The sequence below is a fragment of the Hoplias malabaricus genome, chromosome 5 (genome assembly GCF_029633855.1).
Source record: "Hoplias malabaricus isolate fHopMal1 chromosome 5, fHopMal1.hap1, whole genome shotgun sequence".
In the NCBI taxonomy this organism is placed as follows: domain Eukaryota; kingdom Metazoa; phylum Chordata; class Actinopteri; order Characiformes; family Erythrinidae; genus Hoplias; species Hoplias malabaricus.
In genome coordinates this window covers 5,702,373-5,728,007 of record NC_089804.1, presented here as the reverse complement: position 1 = coordinate 5,728,007, position 25,635 = coordinate 5,702,373, and the positions used below count along the sequence as shown (strand labels likewise).

General features: G+C 40.1%; 1 protein-coding gene across 1 annotated transcript; it reads left to right on the top strand.

Moving 5' to 3' along the window:
• On the top strand, positions 1-25,635 carry LOC136696463 (protein phosphatase 1 regulatory subunit 12B). Its single transcript, XM_066670897.1, has 8 exons — positions 1-95; positions 1,716-1,776; positions 17,459-17,472; positions 17,612-17,744; positions 18,177-18,281; positions 18,666-18,716; positions 18,846-18,896; positions 23,085-25,635. Exons 1-8 carry the CDS (start codon positions 1-3, stop codon positions 23,169-23,171), a joined length of 597 nt encoding a protein of 198 aa, XP_066526994.1. The 3' UTR covers positions 23,172-25,635.

The following is a 25,635-nucleotide window of genomic DNA, read 5'->3' as shown; positions in this document are numbered from 1 at the left end:
ATGCCGGTAAGGGACGAGGAGGCAGAATCTCAAAGGAAAGCTAAATTCAGACAGACCCGACAGACACGGCGAGCAACGCAGGTAGACAAAACCCAGTAAACAATCAGCCGTTGATGCAACGTTGAAATAACGTAATGACTGCCGTCTAATCAACGTTCTCTTAAGGTTGAAAATGAAAGTTGAAAAGACGTCCAAACACAGACATTGAAAAGACGACTATTAGACGTATTTTGGACGTCCATTGACGTTATTAATTGGTCCCGAAATAAATGACTTGTATAAAACGCGTTTTGGACGTCCACTGACGTTATCGATTGGTCACCACTTAACTAACTTATTAAGATGGATTTTGGAGGTCCATTGACGTTTAAAATATGTCCTTGACGGACAGACTACTTTTAGACCTATTTTGAACGTCCAGGAACGTTCCTTGTTTACTGGGTAGAATCTATGACATGTTTTTACGTTATATTAATTCGGACTGAGGCCCCGTTCAAATTTAAAGAAAAGGAGCACTAGACTATTTCACGGGTGCTGACCACAGGTCAGGGGAATTCTTTATTACTGACTGATTATTCTGTAAAATTATATTATTGTATGTTTTAATATTAGATTATAATATATAATAAACATAATGCGCTTAGGCTAATGCCACTGGTGAAATTAACAAATTTTTAATCACGTACATATTTTACAGTTTATAGCATTAGTCAGAACATGACACAAATTAACCAATAAACATTCTACTTTTTTATTTATTTACTTTTTTTTATTTTTATTATTATTAATTGATTGATGGTGATTGACGGTGGTGCAGCAGGTAGTTGTCACAGTTACACAGCTCACCTGGAGGTTGTGGGTTCAAGTTCCGCTTCGGGTAAGGAGTGTGGTGTGTTCTCTCTGTGTCTGTGTGGGTTTCCTCCGGGTGACTCTCTGTGAGGAGTGTGGTGTGTTCTCCCTGTGTCTGCGTGGGTTTCCTCCGGGTGACTGTCTGTGAGGAGTGTGGTGTGTTCTCCCTGTGTCTGCGTGGGTTTCCTCCGGGTGACTGTCTGTGAGGAGTGTGGTGTGTTCTTCCTGTGTCTGCGTGGGTTTCCTCCGGGTGACTGTCTGTGAGGAGTGTGGTGTGTTCTCCCTGTGTCTGTGTGGGTTTCCTCCGGGTGACTCTCTGTGAGGAGTGTGGTGTGTTCTCCCTGTGTCTGCGTGGGTTTCCTCCGGGTGACTGTCTGTGAGGAGTGTGGTGTGTTCTCCCTGTGTCTGTGTGGGTTTCCTCCGGGTGACTCTCTGTGAGGAGTGTGGTGTGTTCTCCCTGTGTCTGTGTGGGTTTCCTCCGGGTGACTGTCTGCGAGGAGTGTGGTGTGTTCTCTCTGTGTCTGCGTGGGTTTCTTTCCTGAACTGGACATGGGTTAGAGATAATGAATGAATGAAGGAATAAACAAATTTAAATCCAGAAAAAAATCACAACCTCATTACACCACACCACAGACTGCATTAATACAAATTTCCACCATTATTAAAAGATTAAAAACACATCTTACTTATTTTATTATACGGCTAATGTGAGCACTGTTTAGTACAAATATTCACAAATATATTCCTAAGAAATCTGTTTTATAGAACACAGACATTAATAAAAGTCCTGACTGAGGTGCTTTTACCAAGTGTGAACCCGTGTGTTCCAGGGAGTGACCCTGTCAGAACTGAAGGAGGCTATGAAGATATTTTACCCCTCTCAGCAAGGGGGAGGAGGTGTGGAGCTCAGCTGAGGCCCAGGATGAGGTGGGCTTGGTTACGATATCGATATGTGCTTGTTTATATTCTAGGACTGTAGTATCTTCAACTGATGTGCCAGTTCTACCTTATGCGTAAATATGGAGAAAAAAAATCAGTCAGTGAATAAAATGCACACAAATAACAGTGAAAGAGCAGGTTTAAATGGTAAGAAAGCTAATCAAACATTTCAGAGCAGGTATGATTTGAATGGTGGATCTCAGCTCTGCAGTGACACTGACGTGTTGGTGGTGGTGGTGTGTTGCACTGGTAGAAGTGGATCAGACACAGCAGCGCTGCTAGAGTTTTTTTTAAATGCTAAGTGTCAATGCTGGACTGAGTTGAGATGAGCTTTTGCTTCCGACTTTACATCTACATCTACACACAGTATCAGTGTGACTGCAGCGCTGAGAATGATCCACCACACAAACAGTTCCTGCTCTGTGGTGGTCCTTTAAGGTTCCTGACCATTTTAAGAGGGCAAACAAAGTATGCAGAGCAACAGGTGGACTACAAAATGCTTCTGTGTGGTCAGTGGAGCTGAAGGAACGGGCAGTGAGTGCAGAAACAATGAGGTGGCATTCTGGTATATACATAAACATCAGTTTTCTGCAGGGAAGTACTTACAGAAGATCTGGAGGTCATAGGTCAACAACTTCTCAAATGAAAATGTGCAGCATGTAAGTGACAACAGTCTGGGAGCTGACACTCCCAGTGTGTGTGTGTGTGTGTATGCAAATGCACAAGGCACAAGAAAGGCTATTCCTCACTGTGATGACACATCAAATGGCCTCTGTGTCTCGTATTGTGATACAGTCCCTTAAGGAGACAGGCCTGATCAGGACAGCAAGGTTGTCAACATGACAGAGATTACAAGGCTCTGACTGGTCACTTGATGGTGTTTGGATTTGAGAGAGATCGGTTATGAATGTGTTAAGACTAACACACAGTCTTAATGGCATCGGCTGCTCCAAAAATACTGAGAACTTTTCATTGAACCATTCTTCGACTGTTAAACACATATACACTAAACAGTGGGAGCAAAGGTCAAAATCCTCTGGAATCCCAACTCCTTGGTGCATCACAGACTGGCCTCAGAGATGTCAGGGCTGTGGGAAGAATTTTCACTTACTTGACCTGAATACGTCCTTCTTGACTGTAGAAGACTACCCCAGATCTTTGGTGCGAATTCTTAGTTCTCTGTTTACTTCCGGCTGCCACCACTAGGTGGAGTCCTCTATTTTTGTTTGGCCTTATTTCAGTTGAAGAGTCACAATAAGAGAATAATGCCTTAATACAGACATTCGAGGATGGAGAAGTCCACCAGGAACACAGTGAGAATTGTGTTTGTGATTTAACACTTAACCTCACTTAACATTTCGTGTCTGAATGCAGTCAGACCCTAACAGCGATGTTTAAGGTTTAAGAATAAAGACTTCCCATGGGTTTATAAGGCCGTTAGTGCAGCAGATCCTCCTTATTAATGTCCTTCGCTTTAGAAAGAAATGTTTTAATATTTAGGGTCACTTTCTGAGACCTGGACTAGAGAATATTTTGAAAACCGATTCCCAGTGGAAAGGATTCCAGAGCAAGGCTTGATTCCTGCTTGGGGAACTAACACACAGTGTATTTTAGGCCTGTTAAAATAACAATAACAACAAATCAGCTTCCACTGCATTTATTCTACAGTGGGGTCATTGGACATTAACGTTATATTCAATTTTAATGTATGTTTTAGAAATATACATTTGTACATTATTAAGAATGTTCTTGATGTAGTAAAACAACAGACATGTAGTAATAATAATCATAATAAAATAATAGAATAATAAAAGGGTGGGCCATTTATATGGTTACACCTTAATAAAATGGGAATGGTTGGTGATAGTAACTTCCTGTTTGTGGCACATTAGTATATGGGAGGGGGGAAACTTTTCAAGATGGGTGGTGACCATGGTGGCCATTTTGGATCCATTTTGGCCAAGTGCTAGCATTCCTCCTGCGGTGTTGCTATCAGTGTGTGAAGAGTGGGAGAAGAGGGTTGCATTGACAATCCAACACAATGGGCAGAACTTTGAACATATTTTATAAATGGTCAGAAACTTGTAAATAACTCATGAAAGAATAAAGTTACATTAAAACAAGCACACCATTGTTTTTCTTGTGAAATTCCCAATAAGTTTGATGTGTCACATGACCCTCTTCCCATTGAAAAAACAAAAAGTTGGATCCAAAATGGCCGACTTCAAAATGGCCACCATGGTCACCACCCATCTTGTAAAGTTTCCCCCCTCCCATATACTAATGTGCCACAAACAGGAAGTTAATATCACCAACCATTCCCATTTTATTAAGGTGTATCCATAGAAATGGCCCACCCTGTACGTCCATATCCACTGACATCATTAAGTGTGTTCCAGATGCTACAGAAGGTTCAGACACATCCAGCAGTTCTGTTGGGTGATGACTTCAAAAGAAAAAACAAGGGAGAAAAAAAACAGACAAGACAAACAGCTATGGTGTCAAACCTAAAGATGCTTTATATAAATAAATAAATGCGTTTTAAAAATCTCTTAGATTTCCAGAAAAATTCATATCTGAGTCTCTCCATATGCAACATATTTGCAACTTGAGTGAGCCATCTTTTCCCTCCTGTATTTGGTGTCAGAATACAGCTTTCTAATGCTATACTGCTTTGTAGTGTTGTGGTTGTACTGTAATATACAGACACAGACTCACCTACCCATTTACGTAAGCACAACACACACTCATATTAACACTGGCAGTGCTCCAGGGGGACTCCTCAAAACCCTTGATTCAGATCATACGTACATCTTGACATTCCATACCATGTACGGGTAAGTTCCCTGGCTTCTATCTCCTGCTGTCCGTTTTCTCCCTGTCTTGGCTTACAGTTATAATCAGCGGCTCGCACTTCTCACCCATGTGGCTCTGATAAAGTCTGAAAGCAACCTATGCATTCTTCAAATATTCAAATAAAGGGTTTTTCTTTTCGTCATGTCTCACTTGCTCTACATACACAGGCTCATAAGTGGTTTCCCCTTTTTTTATTTATTTTTTTTTTTTTCTTTCCAGAATCCCAAAATTCCAGTGGGGATTTAACAGAGATACTGCTGACCTTTTGGAGTTTGTTTTTCAGATTTACGCACTCAGGCAACTCCTATAGATACTAGTGGCTCTCAATGGCTGGTTAATGTCAACTATTTGTGGGTTATTTTTGCAAAATGATATACTTATAGGGAATAGGTCCTCCATATGGACCTCCATATTTTTTTAAGGGGTTAGGGTGAGGGGCTTTAATGAGAAACACCAGGGCAGAAGCAGGCACACGTGCCTTACAAGCCCAGGCTGCTTGTGAGTGGTATATGTGGGCAGTGAGCTCATACAGGAGGAAGGTACAGTGAATTCCCCCCCACCCCACAGCTGCCTTCCTAAAGCCAGAGCTACAAGGGAAAGCTAGCATTTATAAATCCATGTTAATCACAAATGATACTATAGAGACATGTCCGTCCTGCTCCCCTCTTGTTTCTGAAAGAGTTGTGCTTCTCATTTTAGTTAGTGGCATAATATATATATATAAAAGAGTGAAACAGATTGTGCATTTGTGGATTTTTATTTATTTATTTTGCATATTTGTGTGCATGTGTGTGAGGCTGTAACTGCTAAGCAACAGCTGTAGCTGGGATTTGGATGCACGGTCAGTTGGATGGAAGGCATTCAAATGATCTAAATAATCCTGACTCTAGATACATGGCAGTCATTTTCTGACATTTATTATTTGGCTTTAAACATTTTTCAAACAATTGTAAAGATTTTAAATCTCTTTTTTTAAAGTTTTAAATATTTTAACTCTGTGAGTTCACATGTGTGTGTGTGTGTGTGCACGTGTCTCAAGCTGTTTCTAACTTTCTGAAAGACTATTGTCTTGGCACAAGTGTGTGTAAGCCTCGTGATGAGATTACCTTCCTTTTTCCGTCCCCTTCCTCAATTACACTGAACTCTGACAGGTTTTCTCTGACTATAAATTTAACACAATGCCAGGTTCTGAATTTTCAAACCGTGTAACAAATTTAATATATTATTATTATTATTATTATTATTATTACTATTATGGCACCGGGTTAATTTCAAGTCACATGGCCAGACTGCTCTTGGCACTGACGCTGATGTTAGTCTAAAGCTCAGATCAATCTCAGAAATCACCAATAGGATTAACTGGATGAGCTGAAATAATGGAACATGATAAGGATTGTGTGTGTGTGTGTGTGCATGTGTGTGTATTTACAGTGGAAGTGGCCTCATCTTGACCCTGGGAAAGGACACAGCTGAGAAAGATCTCTTCACAGTTTACATTCTGCTGTAAACATTTTCCATCCTGCCTGCCCTGACCTTAACAATTCCCACTCAGAGCAGAGACACTGTGGTGTGTTTGCATTTCCACTAAATTTGGCAGAATTCTTCATAAAGATACCAGGGATGGGTTAACTATTTCATTATTTAAACAGTACAGACGTTTAAAGAATACAAAGATATATTCGTACATCATACATTATGCATACAGCTTTGGACCATGAGATTTCTGACCTCTCCACTAGAGAGCAGTGAAAAGTCTGCATTGTGTTATTTGTTCATTTGGAGAAAGAATCCTTGGGAGGAATGAAGATTAATCATAGGTCCTCTTCTGGTCAAATCACTTCAAAAATTCTAAAGAAAGGGACCTTCATTTAAAACCACAGAGGTAGAAGCAGCTTTGGAGTCTGTAGTAGGTGTAGTAGAGGCCTTTAATAAATGTCAGTACTGAATCAGTCCCATCATACATCAGATATCAGAACTGGATGTATGTAGTGTAGCAGATCCTGGGAATGAAATACAGAATACTTGTCTCAAAGGGGAAGAACAGAAGACACTGATGGTCAGTTTTCCATCAGGGTCACTGTGGGTAGAAGGGCAGTCATTAAGTCGGAAAAGACTGGAGAGATAGCATTCGTCTCTGTGGAGTATAGAGAATGTGAATACTGTGTGTCAGATCTAAATATTACAGCCTTACTAAAAGTAGTGGAGAATATTCAGACAGCAGCCCATTACTATAATATAAATGTGGCTTAAAGTAATAAAGTTAATAAAAGTATTTTTCTGCAGCATATAGGCATAAGACATTTGCAGACAGAGGATTGGTTATGTTAATAGAAAGGTTTTCAAAAGAGGTAAACTCTTTCTGGTTGATGGCTAAGGTATTTCAGTAAATTAAATTTAGTCTACCTCCTTTGCCTGATACTCTCAGGCTGTGTATATTATTATAAATAATGAATAGCTTCACTTAATGCATAATATTCATTGAGTCTAATCCAAGTTTTGGAGAGGCATAAGACATACATTCTCTGATCACTTAAAATTTCATTAATACCAACCGATTCACAATGAAGTGATATTGTTTTAAGCAGATCGACCTTTTAGGTTAAAGATGCTACAATTGGAAAATCATTTTTTAATTTAATTATGTTGTGTTATTTTGAACTTTATTCCTAAGTTTACTCAGAGAACAGACAGTCTCGATTAGGATGCTCCTGTCTGTTACCTGGACTAAGCCCTGGTTTGTCAGCTGTAGTTTTTTCTTTTCTGTCGACTGTAACCAGTATAATGTATGTGAAATACTGCAAGAAGGCAGAGTGGCGAACTCCATTCCACCTTAAAAGTCCAGGCTTTCCCTCAAATGTAGGCCAATTTCTTTTCTTTTTTTTTAATAATCCCCACCGTATTTTCTGAACACTACTTAGACATCCAGCTGTGTAGTGCCCACAGCCTGCTGTAAGCTTCAGCACAGTCTCACACTGGGATAGAGCCAGAGCATATTGCAGCATTGGACATCATCTGGGCCAATTTAACCACTTCTTTAATATCACCCTCAGTTCATCAGACTGCTGCAGATGAATGTCATTGACAGCTACATGAGTCACTACCCTTGAATATCTATTCTTAGCTCACATAATAAGGCTTCCGATTATGTCCGGTGATCTGGCTCCTGACAAAAGGCTAACTGTAGCTGCAGATGTCTCTAAAGGAGCAGTTCATTTCGTGAGCGCTGTCAACAGGCTCTTCAGTTAATGTTTTACTCACTGGGGCAAACCTGTTTGACAGGTAGACAGTGGGAAATTGGTGTTCTGGTGGGATGGCACTAGTGTTAGCATCTAGCTTTATTCTTGTGGCTAAGCCACTGAAGCATTACCCAACACCGCGGTTCAAGGGCTCTAAAGACATAGCTGGGTGAGGCACTAATTCCCTCTGAGGCACCTGAGGTTGGTAATAATGAATCATGCTCTCTATTTACCTTCTCAGTACTAACTAACTGACAGTTCTCCCAGATAAAGCCACTATTGTCACTAAAAGTCTGGGGGAGTACATTTCACACTTTGTGTGTAGCATCAATAATCATACACTCTCCCAAAAAACCGTAGAGACACATTATTGGTTACTGAAAGTACAAAACAGTGTAAATGCACCTTTAAAAGCACAGCAGTGGTGTTAAAGTCCAGTTACAAATATTTGAGGTAAATATTTGTAATATTTCATTGTAGAACTTTAATATAAGTCCTGGCGATGAAATGGGGCGAATTAAATCAACACAATTTTAAAATCAACTGTTACAATAGAATAGGGTACAGTTATGTTATGTGAGGGTACGAACACAGTGTAAATTTTTCTGACAATATGGTGTTAGAAGGGGTTTAATAGTCTGCAAAAATGTCTATGCTGTCTGTAATAAAAAAATATCTTGATTTATTAAAAAAAAAATATAACTGAACACAGCTCAAAATAAAGAAAAGCAGAGCACAGAACAACTGCGAGAAGCAGTACGCAAAACATTGTATCAGGTTTGGAGTGGAGTGGGCGAGGCCACAGCCTAAGCACTCGGGTATGCGAGGAGAGGAGGTCGTACGTTGGCCCTGATACTGATGGGACTCTTCCATGTGGAAAGTTCTAAAGAGGAGGATCAGGTCGGACCTGTTGAACCTCAGACATTGAGGCAGCCGCTGAAGTTCTGATTTCTGAGTTGGCCGAACTCTGCTCCTTTTAAACAAGTCTCCAGAGGCCTATCTCCACATGCATGGCCTGTGCAGGTCGGTAGAAGAGGAAAGCCTTGCTAAAGTGACCAGCTGAACTGATTTGATTTTTTTAGACAGGTATTGGAGTGTTTTGGAAGTCTGCCAGAGGGAGAAGGGAGCTCATTGAATTGTGTTTGAGAGGATAAGAGTGTGTGTAGGGAGTGAGAGGCACAAATACAGCACAGTTTGTTTACTCTGTGCTCTTGATGTCTTTGTAGTTATGTTCTCGGAGCAAAGGGGAGGGCTTAATCATCTGTGAAACTAAGAGATTCCTGTCCTTTTTTAGGTCTGGATCTGTGTGTGTGTGAGAGAGAGAGAGAACGAGGAGGGGGGGGGGATTTATGAATGTTAGGGGTGTGTGTAGAGAGAGAGAGAGAGAGAGTGAGTTCCACACAGAAGCAGAGATAGAGGGAGTGGAGTTCATGAAGCGGAGCAGTGGCTCTGCTTGTTTTCATTTTTCTCTAATGACCACTGTGCCGTGAGGAGGAAGGAAGCTCCAAATGCCAGTCTGTTCCAACACTGGGAACACTAGGGACAGCATCTACACCTCGCTCCTCTCCACTTCTTTGGCTCCTTCAATCTCCCTCCTGCCTCTCGCCGGCTCATTCCTCTCTGACGTTTACACACCTGTGGAGTGTGCCTCCTCCTCCTCCTGTAGCTCTCATGGCCATTCCAGCAACTGTCCCCTGATCTGCTCCCACGGCCAAACGTCTCGGTCACTTTCTTTGGAGAGATGTCCTCCCTCTACACGCGTAACAAGGATTTGTCCTCTCGCACCAGGAAGTCTTTGTCGGATTCGCCACCTTCCTCCCCGTCCCCCAGCACCAAAAGCTTCAGAGTAAGAGACAGCTGTGCATGTTTAGGGGTTTCTGAGGCCTCTGGAGTGTATTGGGGTAATGGAGTAGGACTGCTGTTACTATTGCTTTCTCTGTTTTCCCACTGCAAAGAGTGATAGCAGCATCTTCTGTCGGGATCTTTGTATCGTTGAGACTGATTAAGGGTTGTCTTGGGTTGTGGAGATCCAGTTCCTGTAATTTGTGACTGACACTATGCTGTATATATATTAAGATAGACGCTTTGTTCCTATAATTCTGATTATTTCACTCTTAACTAGAAAATGTAAATCATACGGCTAGGTGCCCTGTAGAAATAGTAAGATAATCCAATAAAAAAAACGTCAGTTTATATTGCTGTTATTGTAGGTACAGTAGGCCTATGGATCCACCAATGTACATGATCACACAGCCTTTTATCATTTGTAATAATGAACTATAGGGTTAGTTTGACTTTATATCACAGGATTTGTGAAATGCCAGAATTATCATGGATTATCACATTTATACATCTGACATTTTTAACGCTAAAATTAATTGGCAAATGGACGTGTAATTGCTCAGAGCAGAGGAAATTAAATTTTACAGCATGTGTTAGCTTTTCACCCACACTACTTTTTTGACAAGAGCTGCGTGTTTCATCACACTTTTCTTAATGAATGGTGCTTTAAGCCACATCTTTCACCTCCACGCTCTACTAATCCCTGTTTCCCTCCTTAAGATTAAACCAAGCTAGGGACCATAATGAATTAACCCAAGCCTTATTGAGGATTATATGTTTGACAGATCAATAGCTCAGAACTCTGCTGTGTTGCAGTCAGAGAGGTACCAGTGCCGTAGATTATGTAAGGGATGCACAAGGCAGAATGCTCTGGAAAACATGTGGAATTATGATTTTGTTTATGTGAACAATATGCTATATCATAATCAAATAGAGCTTTCTGTTTACTGAATAAGTAAAGAATATAAGTCTATTATGCTGTTATAGATACTTTTTTTAAAAAGTGCAATCATTTTAACAAAAATCTGAACCTCAGTACATACATTTCATAGGAAATACATTATTACGCAGAAATGCTTTAAACATTTAAAGGTGCTGTATATGATTTCAACTAAGTATAGGTCATCTGTGGAAGTTTGCTCACCACACGCTAGCTCTCTGTTATGTTTGTGCGCTGTTTGTACCCAGCCCTGGCTCAGTAAATGTGGCAGGAAAATGAAGTGGCCCCAACCAAACAGCAAAACATTACTGAAGCCACTGGATGATGGAAAGGTAGAAGCAGATGATCTCCAAACATTAAAAAAGCTTAAAAAGGATTGAGGATGTTGTTTTCCATAGATGGGTAACACCGGCTTGTTTTTGCTGTCCTTCAGAAAATAGAATTCCTCCATCTTTGTTTCTAAAGGAGCACAGATGCGAGGGGTGTGTTTGTGATGTTGTGAATTTTAAGCCTAGTTCACAACAACATTATTTTTGAAAACAGGTGCTTTTCCTCATTCGTTTTTAAAAATGGTCCCGTCCACACAAGCACCGATTTTTATAAGATCTCCACCCAAATGAAAACATGCAAAAACATACCGTCAAGTGCGTGCCGCACCAGCAGGTGAACGTTAGCCATAAAGCCAAGTCCAATCACAAGGTTTATGAACTCGCACAGAACTAGAAAGGACAGGTTTTTTTTTTTAAACAGTTGTGTTTGTCTGCACCGACACTAATGGCGTTTTACTAAATGTCCACGCCCATATGAGAACCCCATAACAGCTCAGAGTCACTCCTTTCTCTTTGGTTTCTGTCTGTTTTACTTTCTCTTTCCTTCTATTTCTCACTTTTCACACTTTTCATTTTCTCCTGTCACCTTTTGTCCTCTATTTCACACTTTCTCTTTCCCTTCATTTCTGAGTTCACCGTCTGGTCAAATAAACGTAGTCCTGAGATAAAACATCATGATGTTCTGAATACGCTCTGCTAATTAAAACAGAAGTTGACCTATGCAGGTTTTTTGAAAAGCTGTGTTTTGACTGTAAACATGACGACACTGATAAAGTTTTTTCAAAAATCTTAACCTTGGAGAAGTGTGGAAGGGATGCCATAAGGATGCCAAAATATCCAGATTTCATGTGAACGAGGCCTAAAATACACAGGAAAAGCAACACTTTAAAAAATACCCAAGGCCACACATTTCATCAGTCGTTCTTCAGAAGTTTACACAGCACCTTTAAAAGGTCAGAAAGTCACTCAACAGTTGTTATTCTATTAACTCATTACACACTCCATAGACCCAAATTTAAATCAGGTTACATTCGGTTAACTTTATTCTGTTAAACTCTGTATCGTTGTTTTTATCTTAAATTTATAATAATATCCATTTAACAGCGGTTTGATTCGGGTTTGAGAGAGTTATGATTGTTGCTTAGATATTTGATTGTATGCTATGCCAGTGTTTATCGCCTTTTTAGGCCTCAGGAAATCCAGCGTGGAGGGAGAAAGGCCATTAAAGGCAGTGTCGATGTGAGGTCATGTGTTTACTTCAGTGAAAAGGAGCTTGTAAAGTCAGCAGGTGCTGCTCTCCAGCTGTGTTGGTTGTAACAGTGCGGTGCATGAAGTGGGTGAAGAACTTATTCTAAAAAAGGAGCTGGACTGTCCGAGATGGAGCTGATTAGAACGGACCAAATATGAAAAAGATGTCCAATCTAGGAGCTGGTCCCTCATCCATAAAACACTCCTGAACGGTTTGGATATAAAACTCACATACGGTTATTAATCTTAAAAGAACTATGTTTACATTTTTGTCTTTTTGTTCCTTGTCATAATCAGATCATTTCTCATTACATCCAAGTCCATGCTCATTGCCTAGACGTGAAATTTCCATGACGAGGATGGGCTTGTTTCCTTGGGAGAAAGGGGGATAAGTGTGTTTATTTTTAGAGTGTCTTTTCTCATTGTTTGCTGGGGTCTTTTTTTTTTCTTTCTATGAGAAGCAGCTGTTGCATAACAACATGCAGGGGCTTAAACAAGTGAACACAATGAGCAGGCAAAGTCATACGATTACATTTTTTAAAGAAAACCGTAAAACAGTAAAGAAAAAACTGTAAAAATTTTTAAAAATGAGAAAGAAATGTATTTCTCTCATGGAATGACCGAGTAGTTAAGGACTTGGTGAGAGAGATAAGGATCAACCCCTCAGGCTCTGGAAAGCACAGAAGACTTTTATGGAATTGTGTGTATGGGAACACTGAATTTGGATACACGGATGCTCACATTTTCCATTTTGCAAACTGGCAAGATGACCAACCAGCGTTCAGTGGGGGATGAAGGGAGGGAAGGGGGAGAAAAAAAAGGTGTACTTTAGATGCCAAATTCTCTAAATGTTAGTTTCATAAATTACGGATAGACGGTGATCCTCTCAGCAGCATGTGGCCGTGGTGTGTTGTTACAGCGTGACTGAATTATGGAACTTGTGCACTGGGTCCAGGCAGGTCTCCTAATCCCAGCAGCTTTCTTCCAGGAATGCTTTCAGATTTTCAAGAATGCTGTTTTAAGGGATTACGTTTATTGCGTCTATAGTTTAATTACATTCTAATTATCATCAGGCAACACATAGACCACATCTATTCACACTTTACAGAGGACTGTACTTTAAAGTGTTCTTTAAGCTTTTCCCCAGTTTTCCAGATTCAGACACAGTCTCTGCTCTCTGACAGAACTACGCAGAAACACTGACAAGAGCTCAGAGCTGAACACACGTGCCTAAAATATGTTCCAAAGTTTGTGGTCACGCCTTTCAGCCGATTCCAGTTGCATCACTGACATCTGAGTGAATACGTATAAGATCTTCGTGAAGTTATAATGTTAGTTTTGTACGAGATGGTGACAAATTCACTGACTCAAACTCAAATTTACCAGTTTGCACCATGAGCTAAAAAAAACAATGGTGTTGCATGTTTGTGTATTTATGATGCATCTTTTTTTTTCCTCCGTGTAAATTGTCACTTCATGTTAAGTGTGGATGCAGTGTTACTCTTACATTCGTAATGGAACATCTGCTCGCTTCTGCCCTTTTAGCTTTTAAATACAGCTCAGGAATTCAACCTGAAGGTGTGTACGTTTGTTGAATCCTTACAAGCAATCCATCCATTTCCTTCTTTAGTTTACCTTTCGTTTTTGTGGAAATAGATGCACAACACATTGTCTAGTGCTCACTGTGAAACAGTTCCATTTGCTTTTGAAAAAGTATAAAATTTTCATACTGCAATATTTTGGGGCTTCTCAATGATGTCATCCCACAGACAAATGATACTAATTTCATTGAAGTAACTTTTCATTTACAAAGGAGGACTCTTTTAAAGACTGCGCTGTTGAGGACCAGTCCTACCTCGGCTGCAGCCTAGGCTTTGGGATTTTAGTATACTTGGTTTATTTTGGGTTTTTTCTTTTCCTCCCTTTCTTCTCATGATTTTTCTCATTTTTTTTATTATTTCTAACACTTTTATAAGAATCTTGCAGAAGTTTAACACTTTTTTTAATATAAAACTCTCTCTTTGAGCGTCTTAACCTAGATTTATTTTGAGCTGCTTCATAATATTTCAGGATGCAAAATAGCAGTTTTATATACAGTGTAATTGAATTCCTTGTTAAATTATCCATTTTGGCACCACTTTAAAATATCTACACTCATTCATATTTATAAATATTTTTTTAAAGTGTGTTAATTAAATGGTATATTGAGTTGTAAACACCTTAAAGGTCATTGATAATCATTTTTAACACAAGCAACATTGACCTGATGTTTGCTAAATAATGAAAGGGCCAGAAAATTTACTAAAAACGTCTGAGAATTCATTCATTTCATAGTTTAAAGTGAACCACATTGTAATTAATGTCTAAAAAGACAATCTGTTTGTAGATAATTCATTAAACGTATTAACAAACATGATGAAGCTGACTGGCTTAACATCAGCTGATGGAGAAGACGAAGTAAGATCAGTGTCCAGTGAGATCTGAGGTCTAGTGAAGATGGATGTCAATGTTGCCCTTTCTATGTATGTGTTATTAATGACTTTTAATGTATTTACACATTAGTTTAAAACCATTAATAAACAGATTTTAAACAATGTGTGCAGATTTAAAGGTGTAGTCTTATTCTAAAATTGTAGCATTTTATTTAATTTTTTAAATGATAATTTTAATAAAAGACTGGCCCAGTCCACACTGTACCGGGTGTGTTCTGACATGGCATCCAATGGTTCCAGGTAGACTCTGGACCCACCACAACCCTGAACAGGACTAAAAAGTTGCAGGAGATGAATGAATGAATGATGTTAAAAGTTCAAGTTTCATAATGATGCACTTTGAATCACAGTTTGATTAAAACCGTGAGGTGCTTTACGTGTTTAATTCTAAAAATTCTTTTTTTTCTCTTGTTTATGCTGTTTTGTTTTTAAACTATATTTTTATGTGTAAGTGAATGAAGGGAATATGATTGGTCGCACTAAAGGTTACTGTATGTTCACAGTTTTTTTTTAAAACCACAGGCGTCAGGAGAGACTGTTGACTCAGATTAAGCTACAGTGTGTATTAAGAGTAATGGCCATATGATTATAAGCTTATTCCTTAGTGAGGGTCTCAGAGCTCGCTGAGCACGTTTACTCAGTAAAGTTTTGAAACGGTGAGAAGGGCCGTGATCATTGGATCTGAGTGTCCAGTTGTCTTTAGGCCTGTGTATGTGCTGACCCCTCAGGATCTGGAAACTCAGTTTGTGTGCAAATAGATCTCTGCATGTGCAGCTGACAGTAAATTTATGTGTGTGTGTGTGTGTGTGTGAGAGAGAGAGGAGTGTACTGTGGTCTGTAAAGCTTTCTGTGTGTGGACTGTGGTTAGTAGTAAACTATGCCCTTGTAAGTGTGTGTGTGTGTGTGTGTGTAGTTTTATTGTACTCTGGTCAGTGAACTGCAGGCTCTTAGAAGAAGGAGACTGCAGCCCCATAGTAAATGACCACATAAGGACAGGCCTTTCTGCCAGTGCTGTGTAAACATTCTCAGAGCTCAGAGCTGAACTTCACCGAAGCCAACATGCCCACGTCTTCCAGTGTCACTTTCCCTTCTTACTGCGGCCCTGAGCCCTGATTTACTCCATCAGCGGCGTATGTCCAGGTACAGTATGATCTAGTTCACTGTCCCTGCCTTTAGGGCTTGTCGCCCTACGAAGACCTGCTGAAGTGGGTCTAGCGTAATAACGTGTTTAAGCACAAAAATCAAGGCTTTGACTTCATCTAAACAAAACTCAGAGAGGCTCAAATCACTGTGCTCCGTCTTTGTCCTTTTTTGGTGTTGTAAGAGCCCTTTGAGTTCGGGCTCTATTTTTTCCTCCTCAGTGTATTATCAGGCTCTGTGTTGATGTGTCTAAACAGGATGCGTGGATGTGTATCATCGTCTGCTTGCTCTCTCCTCGCTTTCTCGCTCTGTGGCAGATATCGCTCTTGATTTTTAGGGACTGAAAATGATTATTATTTTTAGGGACGGAAAATGATTATTATTTTTTTCTTACCCTTTGAGGCTCTCAGGTGCTGATTGGATCACGGATTCTGAATAAATCAGTGATGTACATCAGTACTTTAGAGGAAACGCTGTATTTACTTTGTGTAAACACAGTCTATTTAGATTTAAGATTTGAAAAGTAGCTCTCCTTCTCTGCAGTGAACACACAAATACAAACCTGTTCATCTACACCATTAACCTATGAGTTATTTAGGTGGAATCACACATTGTTCAATGTTAAATGTCCTCTCCTTGCACCATTGTTACGACCTCCTCACAGATGGAGCCAGGGGTAAGTGAGGGGTAGAAACACTGATAGAAAATGAGACAACAATCAACTCAATAATACGACTAAGGCCTGTTTATTCCACAATCAAGAGGTGTAAAACGAGGTAAATAACATTTAGAAAACTATACAGTAGTTAAGGAAACGCTCAGCCGGAAATCCCCCAGGGTGTAGCAAATGTGGACTAAGAGCGGTGCCGAAGAAAACAACAAAACAGCAAGAGGTAACTAAACCAAAACCAGAATGACGTCTGCAGGCACTCGCCCCTAAACTAGTGTCTATTTAGAGTAATCCACACCTGCCCAGAGCAGCTCTATTAATGCTGCACACCTGTAGAGAAGAGGGAAGAGAGAAAGAAGAGCAGAAAAAAAGGAAAACAAAACATATGCGCTCCTCTAACACGCCTCCATAGAAAAGTATGGAGTTAAAGGGGATGCTCTGGAGAGACGTCCCCTCCCCCAGCCATTGGACTGTGTATTAATGCAGTAATAACAACTGTCACTGAGCTGATTCTGTAAGTGTTTGTGAATTAAAGTAAAATAACCTTTCAATCTATTGTTGAAAGAACTTTATTCGTGCAGTGATTTAACATTCTTTTCATAATGCACTTATTTTTCTTTAAATAAAAAAACGGCACCAACATCCAGGTCATTGGTCTTCGGTTGTATCTCACTCCGTGTACAGTTCTGTGCCACATATTGGCTGCAGTTAACACACAACTGTTTATAGACCCCCAGTAATTCACCTTACTGTCACTTACCACTGCTACAGTCTTCACGGATTACGTTTCTAGACTCCACAACCCAGAGTGACAAGGGAAGGTGTGTGTGTGTGTGTGTGTGTGTACTGAATATGATTGATATTAATATTAAGAAACCTCACTAAAGTAATGGAACGTGTTTGTCTTTTGTTTACAGCATGACAGAGCTAGGTGAGTACTGAAAGTTCTGTTAGATTTCTTTGTATTTTAATGATATAAATAAAAAAGAAAAGAAACGTAACAGAATTGTGTTTATTGAAATATAAAATCACTGTAAACACATTGAGCACGTGTTCACTCGTCACAGCAGCAGAGCGGATGCCAGTGGCGTGGAGGGCTCATCGGACAGACTCGGCCACACCAGCTCCTACACCCGCAGGGAGAACCGCTTGGCCTCTCTGAGTAAGACAGATGAAGACTCCACGAGCAAGGACTATAAAAAGGTTAGTTATTACAATGTTAAGTCCTTTTGGATTAAACTTAAAGCACTTTTACATCAAGGGTTTCAGTCCCGTCGTCGCATTATGAGCACTTCCTTGTTTCCACACTCACTGTCCATTCCCACTGTGACCCACCACGACCCTGAACTGGATCAGGGTTACAGACAACGAATAAATGAATGAATTAATTATTAAGAAGAAATTTACTAAACATGTCAAATATATAGCAGAATAAACAGAACACTACTTTAAAGAGCACTGTTTATTATTTTCCAAGTTCAGCAGCCTCTAAAACTCAAACATCTGTTTTTTTATTAAGGGTTTTTTTATTGATGAAGCAAACTCTAGCCCCTTCACTGTTTGTGAGATCACATTTGTCTTCGGTAAACGATTTGCTTATTACTTATTTGTTGTTTTTTTGTTTGTTGTTGTCAGATGTATGAAGATGCATTAACAGAGAATGAGAAGCTAAAGACTCGTCTGGAGGACAGCAAGCAGGAGCTGGTCAAAATCCGCTCGCAGCTGGACAGAGTCACACAGGTGAGCGAATCCCCAGAGAGAGTGAGAGAGAGGTGTGTCCCATACCCTCTGAGAATAAAGTCTGGGACCCAGCAGTGTGTAAAGACTGAAGTGTCTGTAAAAATAAAGCGTGCAGAAAATTAATACCCAAACCATGGTAAACCTGCTGGTAGTTTATACTCGGTGTTTATCAGTGTCTTGTGATAAAATTCAACAGAGATGTCGGAGTGCTGGACAATAGACTGCTGTTTGCATGCAGCACTTAAAAGAGATCAAATCGATTGCAGAAATGTATTGAAAATCAGTTCATTTAACTGTTAACCATTGAATACACAGTTTTTGTGAAATCAGTGCTTTCTCATACAACGTATTCACTGCATTGTTTTACCCTCTGTTTTGTTTCAGAAGCAGGACCGAATATCTGAGCGGTCCAGTGTGCTGGAGTCAGAGAAAAGGGTATCTATCAGCACTTTATGACGACTGTCGCTCTTATTCACCTGTCACTACCTCTGTACCGTGGGCTCCACTTGTTTAAAACATTGACGCTTGTTTAAAACGTTATCAATGTGTGTTTTTCTCATGGAGGAAAAGCAGGCACTGGAGAAAAGAGTCTCTGACATGGAGGAAGAGCTTAAGGTAAGAGTCTGACGTTGTCTCCGTAACCTGCATGTGATTTAAACCAGGTTCATGTGCAAGTTACTGTTTCATTGCTAAATACCATTGTACCGCACCTAACCTGAGCCAGCATGTTTCTGTTCTTAACTTTTATATGGTTTTACGTACAGTAACGGTTTACAGCCCATGCTGCCTGCGGCTCTGTTGTTAGCATGCGGCTAGTTAAACTAGCTAATGTCTCGCCAAGGGCTCTGGCCCTGTATTACTAGTCTAAAACAATGCTTCATAGCCTCACTGCCTTCTCCAGCTGCAGCAGCACACAGTGACCTAGTTCCTGCAACACTGGAGCCAATACAGAATCCATTGCTCAGACCCTGGGACACGGCGTAGTCTTCGTTCAGCTTTCTGACATTAATCACACATGGTTGGCATTTTGAGAGGCTAAGACGAACAGGCCGAAATATGTTTTGATCAGCTAAGTTAAATCGAAAGGAACTGAATGGTGTCAGCTATTTTAAGAACATATGGAGGGAGCAGGCTCATGAACATTTCAAATGTCTTGCTGTACAACTTCAGCTAGACCCCCTCCCCATAAATAAATACCACCCCCCCCCCCAATCATTTCTAATGATTCATTCCCAAAGTGAATTCATGCTAGGATGCTAGGATGCTAATTAGGCTCAGTAAATCTGAGGAAGGTGCTTGTTTGACTAGTGTGTGTGTGTGTTTGTGTATATATTGTTGTCCTCACTGCCTCAGAAGCCAACACCAATGAGGTTTCGATGTGGCTACCAGCCCTGAGTTGATCCTCGGCTGGAGTAGGGGAGAAAGGGGACGATGGTGAGTGGCCAAAACCGCTACTGGTTGCCTGCTCACAAGCACTCACCCTCCACAACAAGGCATGAAGGCACATTTGTCACTGCAGTACACATCATTGTGTGCGACAGCCCGGTCACAGTTTGTTCTGCCTTATCACAGTAGGCCCAGTGCTGGGTGCTGAAAAAGGGGAAACAATTATATATGCATTTTAATGCATTTAAAAAAGAACTGCAGCTTTGTTTTCCCTTGTCAGTTAGTTTTCTATAAATAAATAAATGTTAATTGGAGAAAGTGTGGTAGGTTGTTGAGTTATGTGTTAATTGATTCCATAAGATTAACAAGAACTAGGAAGATTTGCATTCAGTTTTGGACATTTCCTTTAACTGGACAGTGAGGAATTTAAAAAGCCACCGCATAAACCCCCTCCTTTTAGCCCTTGGGATCCTTTTCACCTCAATCCAAGCTTTAATCCCGGTTCTAATCCAGCTCTAAACAAAAGTCAAATTCATAAATCACACTTAAGAATGAACCCAGTAAAAGCCTCCTCTTTGGGCACTAGGTGCCTGATAAATTAGTGAACTCAGAAACCAGCACGATTTAGATTTAGATTTAGAGCCACCTCACAGAGGGAGATCTGGCGAATAAACCTGCAGCTGGTCTCAGATCTGTGGACCCGAGCGTGGAGGGTATATCTGGTGTTTGTCTTCCCCTAAGGTGGTAACCCACAGGACTTTCTGCACATGATTTAGGAGCCCACTGAGGTTAACCACAGATCCCTCAGACTCCCGTTACTTTATATGAGCCAGGGCTGAGGGATTAGTGTTATTTTTAGATTGGCAAGCTGTGTGATTTAATAATACTAATAATAATAATAAATATGTTTCAGTGTTTGTGCATGAGTTTCTACACGGAGTGGTGTTCATCGGTAACGTTTGGAGTGTGCCGTCCACGACTAAAGCCATGGTCTAACCACAAACCCACCAATGCCCTGTCCTGCTTCTTTCCGTTCCTGTTGTGAAGGACTGCTGTTGTGTGCTTTGAAACCTTTGTTGTGTTTGGCCTGCACGGGTCTGTGTGTCATCTTTCCACTTCCTTCTTCTGTCCTTTCTGCTTGTTATTCTGTGCTTCCTGGCATTACATTACACCTGACCCCTGAACTTCTATTCTTTCATTTTCTTTTCTTGAGTCGCCCCCAAACTCTCACCACCACCCTCCCACCCCTGACCTTCTTTCTCTTTAGACCCTCCCTGCGTTGGCTCGGCTGCAGGCTTTCCGCAAGGCCAATGAGCGCCTCCTAGCAGAGAACAGAGCCATGCGCCGCGTCCTTTCTCGTCTTGGCCAGACGGCTTCCCTCCCTGAGACGGAGGATCTCTAGTCCTCCTCTCCTCCTCTCTGTCCTTCTTTCCTTCTTCACCTACCTCGTCTTCCTCCACATCTTTGCTGCTACCAGGCAGGTCTTTGTATTTGTTTCTCTCTCTCTCTCTCTCTCTCTCTCTCTCTCTCTCTCCCCACATTCTCCTTGCAGCTGATGCCTTTGAAGATATTTATAGCTCATTATGCATCACGGCTGAAAGACTGACACTGTCAAGTGTGTCCAGTCCAGTGCGCGGTACACTTCAGCTGGTTGAAAGTTGTATACTTTGTTTAATAACTATTTGCATTAGTGGTGATTTTAATATGGAAACTTTCAGAATGACTATGATTAGTTATTAATACAGTTACATTTGTCTTTACAGCTCTCTGTGCCATCTTTAAGTCACATGCCTTTCCTAAATACGCCCTAAACATATCCACACTGTGGTTTTGAAAAGAGGGGGAGAGAGAGGCAGAGATTTTCTAAGTTAATTTTGAAAGGGAACAGGAAACAAACGGCCATTGTTTTATCGAAATCTTGGACTCATACGAAGTCACGAGTGGATGCTTTCTCTGCTTTAGTGTTTCACTGGCAGTTATTTTAATCACTGTTAGGGAGAGATGACCCAGATTGCAGAGTTAGACAAGGTCTTTCCTGTTTAATATTTGAACCGCTGACCCACTGTAAACACACATTAGCACCACTGCTGAGGAAGACCTCTGCTACCCTCCATTTACCGAGAAAAACCTGCTGGGGTTTGTCTCACGATGCTAAATAAAGTGGAGAATACACGCCATCACTCTCCAGAGAAAAACACGTATGTCTGTTTTTATAGATTTTTAGGCCCCGCCCACACGGATCCGTTTATTTAATTTTTTTAAATAAAGTTTTTGAAAATATCCTTGTTCAGACGAATACGAAAAAGGCTGTGGTTTCACGGTCAATGCCGTTTTCTAAAGTCTCCACCTTGGAGAATGTTTTCGAAATCCTCAGTTTCCAGAGCCTTAAAACGTTGTTTCCTCGTGGACAGGAGGCACACACGCAGACATTCACTTACGTGGGAACGGGGTCTTGGTTTACTTCATCATTTGAACACAGCAGCTGTCTGTCTTTCACATTTTGTGATAGTTCCATGATGAATGAACCAATAGAAACGCTCCAGAATGACTTTAAACAGTCATTTTACATTCATTCCACTGAAAGTTATTAAAGATATGTCCTTCTCCTACAAAGTATACAGTTTTTCTTTGGACAGTGATGATATGCAGGTTTTTCCTTGCCACATTCACCTTTGTCTTTCTCACATGGTGTTGTTCATTCCGCTCTTGTTTTATCACTGTTTTAGAGTGAAAATGTATTTACGGTTTTTAATGTTTAGAGGAATTTACCCGCTGGATTATGACAGAGAGACCGGGTGGGTTTCGGTGGATAATTCGGATGGTTGTCATGAGGCCACGCTTGCAATTGTCTTTCATTCTTGGAAAATATTTGGCCTAATTATCCCTCTCAGTGGAAATGAGGCCAAAGACACTTCTAAAGGCCAACCTTTGGTCTCATTTCAATGAAACATTCTCTGATTTCTGGTCTTAAATGAATGAGCAGGTTCTGGTTGCTGTGGAACTGTGTATTTATACCTCAGTGAAAGAGGAAGTAATGATGATGATAGTATTTCCACTGATTCAGACGAATGTAGAGTGTAGCGTGTGGATATCTGATGTTTAAACTCTTTTATGGTCCACATTCACGACAAAGAGCCTTTTTGAAAAGTAAAAAAATGATGAAAATGCTATTCTTTGAGGGCACTGTTCCTTTTCATGTCCAATAATAATAATAATAATAATAATAATAATAACAATCACTATGACCGCTAACTGATAACGAAGCGTATCCTGTATCTGTACTTTCACGTTGACTTCTCTATTTAATTATATATTCAATAAAATGTGAGAATGACACCTGACTGAGGGAGAGGAGCCTCTAAGGCTTCATTTCATCTTCTTCTTTCCCGCCCTGTTGTCTGTATTTGTGTGTGTCAGGTTTTGACAGAGCTGAAGTCAGATAATCAGCGACTAAAGGACGAGAACGGGGCCTTAATCCGAGTCATCAGCAAACTTTCCAAGTGAGGTCAGCTCAAGCAGGAGATCCACGGAAGACTCACTGAGCTCCTCCCATTATTTCTGCCATTGACCCACACTCTAGATTCCTGGGTTTTAACCTCACAATCACACGGTAGTTTCTCTCTCTCTCTTTCTCTCTCTCTCGCTCTGTCTCTCTCGCTCTGTCTCTGTCTCTCTCTCGCTCTCTCTCTTTCTCTCTCTGTCTCTCTCTCTCTCTCTCTCTCTCTCTCTCTCTCGCTCTGTCTCTCTCTCGCTCTCTCTCTTTCTCTTTCTGTCTCTCTCTCGCTCTCTCTCTCTCTACCCGCACTCTGACTTCCAGCTTGTCTTGAATGGAAGGACAGAATTCAGATGAACTGCTTTGTTCAGATTCCATAGTCATGTATAACGGTCTGTTTATAACGAGCATTTTATAATTACACAGTGGAATCTGGAGACTGTAGGTTGTTCTGTGGTAGGTACCTTTCTGAACAACTGTGTAAAACTGTACAAACCTATTTCTGCACAGTCACACTTTATAAGAAGGAGAAATCCATGAACAGAATATCTTAAGAGTGTGACTGTATAATGGGGTCACTGCACTCTGTGTGGGGATTGGAGGAATGTCACTATAATATCTACACACCCCCCGTTTGGAAGTTAGGACACTGTTAAAATGCAATAAAATTTCTTAAGGGCTTTTATGTACGTATTTATTTTAGACTGAAAATGAACCAAAAAAAAAAAACCTCTCCAGTATTCTCACTGAAGTAGGTTTTGATGTCTGCAGCACACTCCAAACAAGTCAGGACAGAGGCAAACTAAGAGTGATCATTTTATAGAAATTTAAAGCTGTGTTTGTAGTTTAAAACAAATAGATGTTGTGTTTGTTGTGATGATGAACACAATCCCGATAGTTATCAGCAATAGGTGCAAAAGCTAATATCGCACATGATGTTGGGGGGCGTCCATATGTGAGAGGTGCAGGTGAACACTGGGTTTTTAGAGCGATTCTCCTGTCAAGGTGACATAATTTCCTGGGAAGTCCATGGTTATTTCAGCAAGAAAATGATTCTGCATGTTCTACAAAAACACGCCTACGGTCCACATCCGCTGCTCTGTACACAGCAGTAGCAGACAAGTCTTTTATTGGGCAAGAACACACAGAAGTTCCACATGTAAAGCTTTAACAATTGGTATCCTCCATTCCCAAATGATTAAACTTGTGATTAAAAGAAAGGTGTTGTAACACAGCTGTAAACATGACTTTGTTCCAAATTTTTGGAGTGTGTTCCAGATGTGTTTATATTTACAAATTACAACCAAGGCATTCAGTGAAAACATGGGACATCCTTTTTTTTCATACGTTTACGTAAATCTTAAAGAGAATTAACACAGATCACAAATTAGAGTTTTATTGTATTTTACAAAATGTCCCAACATTTCTCGAAATACTTTATACTCTGTTCTGTCAAAATGCGGTACCCATATTTACAGGATTTTAAACTCTCTTGTTTGTTTCTATATGATTTTATTGTTTTGTTGAGGCCGGGTGAGAAGAATAGACGGGTTGTGGAGTGCTATCTTGTTCTTGTTGAACCTTATATTTTAATATTTATGTTTCTTGTTTGTTGTGTTTCTGGTCAAAAAAAAAAAAACTTGAGTAATGTACTGACCACACTAAAGCTGAAAAAACTGTGCAATTCCATTACACAAGTTAAAAGTGATATAATCTTTAAGCAAAGCAGCGCAGCTCACAGCACTTTGTTTTACGCTCGTTTATGGCACAAATGTATTTATCACAATGCACTGAAAAACCCTGAATTTAAGTTTGAATTTGTAGCTTACGGTGGTGCTTGAACGTTTGTGTAAATTTGATAAAGAACATATATATGATCCTTTTCCATACTATTGCCACTCACACATATGTAATGTGTCCTCGAAACCTATACGATAAATGTATTTATGTTCCATTGGTTTAACTAAGTTCTCTTTATCTACTTTTACGAGTTCTGTGTCATGTTCAAACAGAAATACAGAAAAAAAGGGTTCTGAATATTCGAGCTCCACTGTGTGTTACGTGCTACTGCCATCTACTGCCTTTATTATGTGTCGTACGATGAGAGTGATGTCAGTGTCTAGGGTTTTAAAGGGAATCTACCAGTGAGACTCATAACACTAGTGTTGTTGAGTTGAAATATGTCATCCGCTCTCACATTTCTTACATTTTTAAAAAATATATAATAATAATACAGCCATAATATGTGTCATTTTTATAAATATAAGGCTTTAAATCAGAATGAAAAACACTGATTCACTCAGGTGTGAAACGTGTAAATGTATATTTTATTATCATCATTATTTCCCCACACATTAGGGTTTTTTTCTCTTTTTTAAAAAGTGCTTTAAAGTTAAAGACAAACAGTTGAAAACTCAAAAAAAAAAAAAAGAATTATTCGTACGTGTTGCCTGTAAAGACTAGTGTGGGACCAAA

What these genes read in the sequence shown, in the direction of transcription:
- LOC136696463 (XM_066670897.1), top strand. Translation starts at nt 1, where the DNA reads ATGCCGGTAAGGGACGAGGAGGCAGAATCTCAAAGGAAAGCTAAATTC. An exon ending in ACGCAGGTAGACAAAACCCA is followed by an intron (nt 96 to 1,715) that starts GTAAACAATCAG and finishes GAGGCTATGAAG; the next exon opens with ATATTTTACCCCTCTCAGCA. An exon ending in TGCTGGAGTCAGAGAAAAGG is followed by an intron (nt 18,717 to 18,845) that starts GTATCTATCAGC and finishes TTTCTCATGGAG; the next exon opens with GAAAAGCAGGCACTGGAGAA.